The 11,740-nt window shown below is 38.8% G+C and overlaps 1 protein-coding gene across 3 annotated transcripts in view; it reads right to left on the bottom strand.

Moving 5' to 3' along the window:
• HIBADH (3-hydroxyisobutyrate dehydrogenase) overlaps positions 1-10,958 on the bottom strand; it is a 111,452-nt gene extending 100,494 nt beyond the window's left edge. The window contains exons 1-2 of one of the 3 annotated variants that reach the window (XM_014841030.3): positions 10,699-10,958; positions 1,338-1,498 (exon numbers count right to left, since the gene is read on the bottom strand). In XM_014841030.3, the coding sequence (XP_014696516.1) occupies positions 1,338-1,498; positions 10,699-10,789 (252 nt within the window). In that variant the 5' untranslated portion in view covers positions 10,790-10,958. Of the gene's footprint in view, positions 1-1,337; positions 1,499-10,452 lie in introns of all 3 variants that reach the window. The other 2 variants (XM_070511135.1, XM_070511131.1) reach the window with 2 other exon arrangements.
• Between the last annotated feature and the right edge of the window lie 782 nt (positions 10,959-11,740).

Below are 11,740 nucleotides of genomic sequence, written 5' to 3' on the forward strand. Positions count from 1 at the left end.
GAAGAGGAAGAGAAATGCAAGTATTTTTCATAAACACACACATGAAAATTTCTGGACCAATATTCTCCAAAATGCCAAAGTAATGTGTTATTATTTTGATTAAATTCTGTGTTTAACTGAAGATATTTCCTCTGTTGGAGACCAAATACCATTGTTACTCTTACAAACAAGTATATTAACCACTGTAAAGTACCAACATGAAATAGATATGTTATCCGCAAAAGTAATACCCATCTCCTCAAAATAACAATTAATTCATCCCAGACAGAATATCAACTTCAACTGTTTACCATCCCTGAAGATGATAAAGGCCATCTTTCCCAGATTCTTTACTAAAACAAAGAAGTGATCAAATCTCTCCCACAAGGCTACTAAGTCCCTAAGCTACTTAAGGTCATCTGTAAGCCTGCTGACCTGGTGGTACAGTGTCAGTATTCATAGATTTTATGAGCATAAGCACCACAACCCTACCCTGCAAAGTTCCAAGATGATACTCACATCCTCACACAACAGTGCTGCCATCCTCATATGGCACACAAACCGCAGGAAGGAAGGAATTGGAGGATGCCCAGTTCTGCAAATGGCCTAAGTTTCCTAAATCTGCTCTTTACACAGGCATTGTATTTCTCAGTATTTATTTCAAGTCTATTATCCAGAAGTTGACTGTTTAATTTTATTCTTTCTCTCACCTTTTTCTACAGTTCTCAAGAACTTTTTTTTTTAGAATTTGCTATTCAAACACATTTTTATTTATTAATTTATTTTTTTTTCCCGAGGAAAATTAGCCCTGAGCTAATATCTGCCAATCCTCCTCTTTTTTCTGAGGAAGACTGGCCCTGAGCTAACATCCATGCTCATCTTCCTCCACTTTTTATATGTGGGACACCTACCACAGCATGGCTTGCCACGTGGTGCCATGTCTGCACCTGGGATCCAAACTGGCGAACCCCAGGCCACCAAAGCGGAATGTGCGCACTTAACCACTGTGCCACTGGGCCAGCCCCAGGAACTTTTTTTAGTAGTCTCCCAGTTCTAGAATTATACTCAGCCCTCAGCTACTGTTCTACAACTTGTACAAGAAAAATTTCCTTTATATCTCAAAAAAGCAAAACTCTAAATTCAGTTACTAATACATGGTCTCCTGTAAATATATATATTTTTTACATATTATATATAATATAAACATATATATAATTTTATATGTATAAAGAAATAAAATTAACAATGAAATAGGTTTACAACTCCATTGAGTATACTTCTAAGAAGCTGTCACTTATTTGAATGTACATTCATTTTTAAACATCAAAATCTAAAAAAATCTTAAGAAAAGGCCTTACCTGTTCACCTGCATCTTGAAACTCTTTACATGCATCAGGGAACACATCATAAATAATGAGCGGATAGCCGTGTTTCATGAGATTTTTTGCCATTGGATTCCCCATGTTGCCTAGTCCAATGAATCCAACTGGAGTCTTGGAAGCCATCGACCTAGAACACACTGATTTCAATACAATACTTTCAATAGGAGGAGATATCTTTTATTATAAATATTCATTCAGTATTAGTCAACTGTTATTTAGACGTTTTCTGCTAAAAAACGTTTTAAAGGCTAGTTTTAAACTGACGATCTAATCACATTTAAAGATATCAATGATGTGCAGGCAGGCTAACTTCTAATTATATAGTTCTCCAGTACACAATCATAAAATTTTAAGCAATCTTCTCTTCTGTTTTCTATCTCTATAACATCCCTTTACCATCTTTAACAATAAATAAATAATGCTATCATTTATAAAATAACTACTATGTATTTTATCTATTATGTATTTATGTGAAGTATTCTAGATTCCTCTTATCTATTATCTCCTTTAATAATGTGCATAAAAATCTGGAAGTACTCAATAAAACCTGTATCTAGGACAAAGTCCAAGAATGAAAACGCTTTTTACTCTCCATCCTCCACATTTATAGAAACCATCCCCTCCAGTGGTATAAAAAACAATCTCAAAAAAATGTGAAACCCAGGAAGTGTATTTCAACCAAAAGCCTGCAGTTTATAAATGGGGTCCTAGGAAAGAGGAAAGGGACGCTTCCACCGCTTTAAATGGCAAGAGTAACAGTCTCAGGACCTTAGGGTAACAACTTCTGCACTTTCAAAGAAGAGGCATTTCCATATACAGAAAAGAAATTCTTTAAAAGCTGTATGCAGGTTTTGATTTTCTTCTTTGTCACAAAGGTTTTTGAAATTACACTGGGGCGCACAATTCAAAGCACTGGTTTTTGCAAGAGAGAGCAGAGAGGCATTGCGTTATCATGAAAATAACATCAGACACTATTTTTCCGTTTCTAGATTTAGAAATCCACTCAACAAATATTTACCGTATGAAGTACTACGACAGAGCTGAGAGACACAAGCAAGATATGATCTTTGCCCTTGAAAAGTTCACGGTCCAGTGAGAGAAGAAAGAGAAATAACTCCACCTGCTTTCCCCTATCATTTCACAGCTTTAGTCTTCCTTTTTCTTTCAAGGACTCGTTTTAAGACTGTGTACTGCACAAACTAATCACAGTCACCCTTTTAAGCTTCAGGTGCTCTCAACTCATGGATCCCTGCGCTTCTTTGAACTTAATCTAAATGCAATGAGATTTACTAAAAGCTAATTATTTGAAGCCCTAATGCTTAAGAAATAGTGGTCTTGTTAGGTTAGAAGCATGTTTAATTCCTTTTAACTTGATTCCTTTTATTGGGTTAGAAGCATATTAATCCCCTTTAACTTGACTAAGACAGGTAGTTACTGAAAGGTCTGGCAAAAGAAATGACATGATCAGACCTATACTTCAGGAATAGAAATGAGGCAGCAGTGTACGATTGATAAATTGGAAGAAGAGCCTGGAGGCAAGAAAACAACATAAAAGTGGCAGTAATTCTCTAGGTCTGTCTTAGTCTGTCCAAGCTGCTATAACAAATATACCAGAGACTGCGTGGCTTAAACAACAAACATTTATTTCTCACAGTTCTGGAGGCTGAAGTCCAAGATCAAGTTGGCAACAGATCCACTGTGTGGTGAGAGCCCACTTCCTGGCTTGTAGATGGCCATCTTCTTGTTGTACCTTCACATAGTGGAGAGCAGGAGAGAGAGGACAAGCTCTCCCCTCTCTTTTTATAAGGACACTAACCCCATTCGAGAGGTGCTACCCTCATAACCTAATTACTTCCCAAAGGCCCTACCTCCTAATACCATCACATTGGATATTAGGATTTCAACACAGGAATTTGGGGGGACACAAACATTCAGTCTATAATAAGGTCAGAATTAATAAAGCACGGTGGCCATAGAAAAGACAGATTTGAAAAATATTTCAAAGACAGAATTAAAAGGACATAGCAATAGACTGGTTTATGGGCTAAAACAAAGGAAAAGTCAAAGATGACAGTTAGAAAATAGTGATAGCAATAACCTAAGCAAAGAAATCAAGAAGGAGAACTGGCTCAGTTTTAAGTAGGTTAACTGAGCTGTCAATGAGCTGAAAGATGTCTCACAGACTCTTAGAAATATTACAACCAATTATAATCATCTCAGGGATAGGAAGAGAAAAAAGAGATACTTGGTAACTAGCTGCTACAAGGTGAGAATTGAAACTGTGGGAGTTGATAAAAATCACCAAATGAGAGTAAAAGAGGTTGAAGAACAAAGCCCAAGGGAATGTCGACATTTAGAAGGCAAAAAGAAGAAACCAACCCTGAACTGACACACATGTCAAAATGAGGAGAGAAGGACATTAAAAGTTCCCATAACTGTAGTCTATATGTTCCAAAAGTAGAGATACAGAAGATATTAAAAAAGACGCAAATCAAACTTAAGATGAAAACTATAATGCGTAAGATGAAAATTACACCAAATTAAAAAAGCAAAACAGATATTACAGAAGATTAGTGACCTTGAAGACAAAGCAACAGAAACTATCCAAAACAAAACACAGAGAGGAAAAGTAATTTAAAGAATAAAAAGAGCATCAGAGAGCTCTGAGACAGCTTAAACCAGCTAAATACACATGTAACTGGAGTCCTCAAATGAGGAGAGAGAAGTGGGGACAGAAAAAAACGTGTGAAGAACTAATGACCTAAAATTTCCAAATTTGAGGAAAACTATAAATCCCACACATCCAAGAAGTTCAATGAACCCCAACACAAGAAACAAGAAGAAAACTATAACAAGACACATCATAATCAAAATGCTCAAAAGAAGCCAGAGGAAAAAAGACATTATGTACAGAGGAACAAAGATAAAGATTAGGGCAGATTTTTTGTCAGAAACAAAGCAAGTGAGAAGACAGTAGCATATCGTCTTTAAAATACTGCAAACAGTCAAGCTAGGAATCCATACCCAGGGAAAAATATACAATTATAAATATCTGTGTATGTTAAGGGGCATGAGGAAACTTGGGGGTGATGGATATGTTCACTATCTTGATTATGGTGATGGTTTCACAGATACACACAAATGTCAAAACTCAACAAACTGTACACTTTAAATATGTGCAGTCTATTGTAAGTCAACTTCATTGCAATAAAGCTGTTTTTAAAAAATCAACATGTTTACGGAACAAACAAGTGGAGAAGACAGTTCTTAAAAGATACTAAGGTGATGTATCAACCAAATGCAACCTGTGAAGTTTAAGTAGATCCTGATTTGGGGAAGTTAAAAAAAGCTTGAAGAAAGACATTCTTAAGAAAGTTATGGAATCTTAAATATTAACTATATATCAGATGATACCACGGAATTGCTATGTGTCTTAGGTAATGGTGGTCCTTATTCTTAGGAGATTCACACTAAATTATTTAGGGTTGAAGTATCATGATGTCCACATTTTACTTTAAAATGACATAGAGAAGATATAAATATATTTGGAAAGAAATAAAGCAAATATGGCAAAATGTTAACAACTGCTGACTCTAAGCAAAGAGTACATAGATGTTCATTGTATTATTCTTTCAATACTTAATGTTTGAAATTTTTCATAATAAAACAAGGGGAGGAGAAATAGTATATCTATATGGAAAAAATATCACAAACATGACAAAATACAAATAAGTAGGAAAAATGTAACACACAACAGGAGTAGGGCTACTTTACAGGCAAATAACTCTAAAATCTGGAAGAAAAATAAGAAAAATCCAATTTTTTAAAAGTAGGCAAAAATTACAAAATGACAGAAAACATATAAATGTCAAAAAAAATTCGAAAATATACTCAACTTCTGTAATAACTAAATAATGTAAAACAAAGCAATGTAGTATCATTTTTCACCTATCTGATGGACAAATTTGTTTCTTTGACAAAACACTACTGGTAAGGAAGGACTGATGAAAACATGTACTCTCATATACTGTAGAATTATACATTACGTGAATCTTTTGGATGGCAATTTGAAAAAAAACAATCTACATTTGAATTGTATTCTAAAATTTAAAATTTGCATACTCTTTGACCCAGTAATTCCATTTCTAGGAATGTATACTAGAGGGGTCAGCACACTCTTTCTTAATGGGTCAGGTATTAAATATTTTCAGCTTTGTGGGCCATGAGGCCTCTGTCACAACTATTCGACTCATCCACTTTAGTTTTAAAGCAGCCATAGACAATATAAAAACAAATGGTTGTGCTGTGTTCCAAAACAATTTTATTTACAGAAACAGATTCCTAGCTATGGGCCATAGTTTGCTGACCCCTACTATACACAAACTCTGAACAACACAAAAATATAGTTTATTATAGCACTGTTTGTAACAGCAGAAAAAATCATAAATAACTAAATACACATTAACAAGTCACTTAATAAATCATAATAACTAAATAGACATTAACAGAGCACTTGATAATTCATAGAAAATCAATACAATGAAATATACGGATGTTCAAAAGAATGTGATCTATCTATCTAGTAGTATAAGGAAAAGTTCTTCAGGATAAGTTATTAAGTGAAAAAAAAGCAAGATGCAGAGCATTACATATAATAACATACAGTGTATGAGGATAAAAAAGAATATATATGCACTAAATTTTTCTGAGTTTCTGTAAAGACGCATAAGAAACAGTTATATCTAGAGAGCTGAACTGATGGGTCAGAGTTAAAAGACTCTTACTTTTTATTTTATAACCTTTTGAGTTTTTACCATGTGCACATAACTTTTGTAACTACTCTTACAACAAGATGAAATAAATGACTTAGTACACAGTGAGTGTTTAACAATGTTACATGAATGAATAACTAGAGAGAGGTTTCATTAAATGACCATAAGGGGATAAAAGTCAGTTCTGATGCAATTACAGAATAAAGATGCTGATAAAGTGGATCCAGCAAAGGTAATGTGCGTTGCAGCAACCATTAAACATTGCAGGTTGACTCTCCAACATCCTTTCCTCCCAGACCCAGGGTCAGGTTCCAAATTATCTAAACCAATCACTATAATGCCATCTCTCTGCAAATGACTGGTTCACAGAGTGCAGCCCTAAGTAAAATATCTGGAAATGCTCTGGGTAATCTGAATATGTAACAGGGAACAAACTAGAGATTAACGAAAGGATTGTTATCTAATCAGCAAATTTCTGTGACTCACTATCGCTCTCAAACGGCAGCCAGGAGGAAGACAGACCACAGACAATGGATGTTACCCAGAATAAGAGCAGGAGGCTGAGAAACAATAATACTCGGATGCTATCAAAGCCATCACTGAAACTCCTGATTATAAATAAATTTGCGGCTGGATACAGACAAACCTAGAGAGGGACTCAATGAAATGAGAGAGCACACATAGAAAGCATGTCTATGGATTTCAAGGGGAAAAGTGGGGGAGGTCAAAGGACCCGGTGTAATGATGACGACAACAGCATATTGGTTAGGGGGCCAGGCCAGTGGTCCAGCGGTTAAGTGCGCACGTTCCGATTCAGCGGCCCAGGTTTCACCAGTTCGGATCCCAGGTGCAGACATGGAACCGCTTGGCAAGCCATGCTGTGGTAGGCGTCCCACATATCAAGTGGAGGAAGATGGGCACGGATGTGAGCTCAGGGCCAGTCTTCCTCAGCAAAAAGAGGGGGGCTGGTAGCAGATGTTAGCTCAGGGCTAATCTTTCTCAAAAAAAAATAATAAAAATAGCATATTGGTTAGTAGAACAAGAGTCAGAGGGGAGTTATATCAACCACAAGACTAGTTCAGCTTTTGAAATATTGGCAATAAAGCAATTCCTATTGATGAAATCTTAGAAGTGCTGATGTTAGCTGTTGAAGCTGAGGTCAAAAATAATGAGGCCCTGATTCTGGATGGGCCAATATAAAAATCAATGAACATGAAGTCTTTAATGATGGGCTGAGTTGTTGACTTCATCTTTGCTTGTGGCAAAGTTAGAGAAAGGGTAGTGTAATTAGATGATCTGATGTCAAAAGAGAAGAAGTTATTTACTGACGGTGATAATATTTAACAACTTCTCTGAGTATAGAAGTCCAGCTCCATCCCACGTGGGATGCGAATCATCCCTTTGTCCAGTGTATCCACATTGTATGTGCTACCCGCTTGCCTTGGTTATCAGAACAACTGTTGTGGTATTGCAGTGCTCATGTTCAAGTAACCCCTATTTTACTTAATAATGGCCTCAAAGCGCAAGAGTAGTGATGGTGGCAATTCGGATATGCAAAGAAAAGCTGGAAAGTGCCGCCTCTAAGTGAAAAGTTCTCAACTTAATATGGAAAGAAAAAAAATCTTATGCTGAGGTTGCACAGATCTATGGTAACTTTTACTACAGTATATTGTTACAATTGTTCTATTTTATTCTTAGTTGTTAATCTCTCACTATGTCTGATTTATAAATTAAGCTTTACCATAGATGTATATGTACACGAGAAAACATAGTATACATCGGGTTCAGCACTATTCGAGGTTTCAGTCTTCCACTGGGCATCTTGGAACATATCCACTGAGGATACAGGGGGCCTACTGTATCTCCCTATGTAATTTCACAAGTATAAGGTCAACTTTTGGTCCCCAGCTTTTCAGAGCTTCACATACACGCATAGAAGCTAATGTACAGGGGAAAAAATGCCATTACGTATTTTATTTATGCTATGCATTGCTTTGAAAGTAGATTTCATACACACGAAAAGGGCCAATAACAAAAAAAAATTTTATTCCCATTTCTGTACATGATGCTGGTTAACTTTCCCATTCCACCTTTGGTTAAGATGATCTGATACAAATTATTTTTCCACGTACATGATGATGGGTCACAATGACTGCAGGGGGCCTAGATCTGTACATTTTTTTATTTATAGGAAGAAGGCTGAACCTAATTTAATTACCTTTAAGATAAAACACAAAACTTACTTTTATTAAATAGTAATATAAGTATAGTTCAGTATTTCTCACTTCTCTATTTCCTTTATGATGCTTTAACTATTTTAAAAGTAAGATGTACTACTAGCCAGCAAATTTTAGGTCTCATTTTTTTTAAACAGTAAATTGTATGGATCTTTATAATATTACCATCTATACGATATAAACATCTTAAACACACTATGGAGTCATATATCCCATCAGAATCACAACACTAAATAATGTTACTATTTGAACATGGTTTTCTTAAAGTCCCTAGACTCCATACTTGCACGTAGTTCTTTTTTTTTTAAGATTTCAATATCAAAAAAGTTAACACTTTTGTAGTAAACTAAAATTAACAGAAACATATAAAACAACTCCACAAAGTGAAAATAATTGCTGAAGCGTTTTTCTTGTTTTTTTTTTCTGGTGAAGATTAGCCCTGGGCTAACATATGTTGCTAATCTTCCTCTTTTTGCTTGAGGAAGATCATCCCTGAGCTAACATCTGTACCAATCTTCCTCTATTTTGTGTATGTGGGAGACCGCCAGAGCATGGCTCGATAAGCGGTGTGTAGGTCTGCACTGGGGATGGGAATCTGGGAACCCCATGCCCCAAAGTGGAGCCCGTGAACTTAACCACTACGCCACAGGGCCAGCCCTCGAAGTGTTTAAACAATCATCATAAAAAGAACTATTTAAAATTTATCATAAAACTATATTTGTACACCTTTGGGTCAGAGAACCCGAAGAACCAGATTATATGCCAAAGTAATCTGAGCAGCATTGTGAGGTAGGCCCTTCCAGTTTACAGAAACAATTATTATAGTCTTAGGCCTCAGGTTCTTCTACTATGAATTCTAAGAACTTTCATAACCCTAATGGTACATCAAGGGTTTATTAAAATATCATTAGAACACCTTGTAAAACCACTAAACAGCACACGTCTTCCTTGTCTAATCAAAACTGAAAGAACTATGCATTCATGTGAAAACCAGTGCTGCATTTACTACTGTGAAAAAGTGACTAATCGATTTTTTTTTAAGTATCTCCAAGGTGGGAGGCATTTTTTGTAGCTCAATACATGTAGCTCAAAGAGTGGATACACTCAACTTTGGCAAATTCTGTGAGTTTGTATCTTGTTGCTGTGATTCTGTATCAGACATCTGTTTTCTTGCATCACATGGAGTCTGCCCTTCTCAAGCCAGAGAGGAAATTCTCTCTTCTGCTTAGGTTTTATTGAGGGAGACGAAAGGGCGCTATTAAGAACTCAATTCCCAGCCTACTATTTTTTTAAGCAAAGATCAGAAAAAATTAATACCAAAGCTTTTTTAAAAATCCTTGCTAGCAAAGTATGACCCTGCTAAACAGTGCATTGTTACAACTCTCAAACTTTTACAGGAGGACGATGGCAGTGTCCCCACAAATCAATCAATTTTTTGATTAAAGAAGAATCCTGGTGTGGTAGAAAGTGCAGGAATGAGGAAGAATCAAGGACTACTTTCTAGAGCCTGCTGGGATATCCTAATTAACTTATCCAAGGGGCCTGTGGTTCTTCACTCAAAAGATGAAAAGATTAGATGTTTGTGGATCTAAAAACTGCCTCTTCCTAAATCGACAGTTAGCTTTCATAACTTTCAGTGACACAGGTTGAGGAAGGATAGGTTGGGCCACAATTTTGAGGACGTTGAAAGTGTTCTGGTTAATAAATTGACAGAAGTGCCATCTTCAGGCAGCACAGTTACAAAGAACGGGTGGGGGGCAAGCCCGCGTTGCCGGTCAAGGGTGACTTAAAAGTTAGTTGGAATGACTTATCACCTGTTTTGTATTGACACCACTCGTGTAAAACCATTTTACACAATTAAGATGGTTAGACAAAAATCAGGCCCTGCTGCCCGAAGGCACGCCCACTCAGGATGCACCCTGGGGACGTTGAAAGGCTAGCCAGCGCTGAAAGGCCAGAGGTCGCCGGGGTGGATGCGGGTCGCCCCTGGGGCTGGGCCCTCCAACTGTCCTCGGAGCCCTACCTCCAAGGAAGCAAACCAGGGACCCAAATACTCCTCCCTTTACCCCAAGCCCTTCCTACCCCTTCCTAAGTCTCGAAAAGGACGCTGAACGTCATCCATCTGGATCCCCAGCAGCGGTAGTGAGGGAAGCACTAGCGGCGCGAGCGGCAGTGGCAGAAGACGCCAGGCCTTGACACCAGCCAAAATGTTGGGTTTTAAGCACCGACCCAACCGCAGCGCCGCCCGTGAAAAGATCTCTTCGGATGTCAGGCGCGAGAAGCGGGCGGCCGGAGGAGGGACAGGGGAAGAAGGCGCGAGGTCCTTACCCGCTGCAAGGCTGGCGGCTGCCGGCCGCTGCCGGCGGCTCCAGTACCGGAGGCCGGAGGCGGCTCCACGGAACCGTAAGGAGGATGCCATGCTGCCCCCGCCCCTCCTCCCGCGGTGACCTCCGCCGCTCCCGACTCGCCCACTGACTCTGACTGTGCGCCGCGGGGCGGGTGAACACGGCCGCGGCGTGGGGCCGCGCGCGCACGCGCTCTGCCGCTCGGGGCGGGCACCCACCTGCGAGGGGAGGAGCGCGGCGCCGAGAGGCGCGGCCCTGAGGGACAAGGTCCGTCAATCCCCTTACGGACATGGGAGTGGACCAATCAGGATTCCCAGATCCTCCCCTCTTCGCGAATCACCAATAGGAGGCCTTTTCGGGCCTCTACGTCAGGCGCATGGCCCCGCCCCCAAGCTCCGCCGTTGCGCACAGACTGCGGGCGGGAGCCTTGTTTACCAAAACGTAGAGCGTGTTTGAGAGGCAGTTGCTGTCACTCATTACCTCCTCCTCCGAGCACCTGACCCCCACCCCAGAACCGCCTCCTCGGAGGACTGTAACTGCGTGCCCTGCCTGCTTGGAGGACTGTAACTGCGTGCACTGTCGGCTTGCAGGCAAGGACAAAACTTTGGCTCGCAGCAGGTGCTGCAATCTTTAGACGAGTAGAAATTCCCAATCTTTCCAAGTATAGGGACCCATTTTTAATTTCAATAATACGTGGGTCTCTTAATGTTAGCATTTCTATTTTTAGTGTTTGTTCATTGAGAAATCACAGAAATCTACCATGAATGCAATAACTGTTTTAAATTCTTTTGATTTTATTTAACCCAACCGTTTCTCCATAAACTTGAAACATCGTAGGAAAACAAGTTGATAACGTTGTTCTCTTTGAGTGGTAGAATTACTAGGAACTTGCTCTCTGTATTCCAACACATATTTCTCTAATGTTTGAAAATTCTGCATCCATTTCTTAAGCAAAAAGTAAAGGTAAATGAAAATCCAGAAAGTAGTGTATATGTATATTTGTGTGTCAGGGAGAGAGAGACTCA

The sequence above is a fragment of the Equus asinus genome, chromosome 1 (genome assembly GCF_041296235.1).
Source record: "Equus asinus isolate D_3611 breed Donkey chromosome 1, EquAss-T2T_v2, whole genome shotgun sequence".
In the NCBI taxonomy this organism is placed as follows: Eukaryota; Metazoa; Chordata; class Mammalia; order Perissodactyla; family Equidae; genus Equus; species Equus asinus.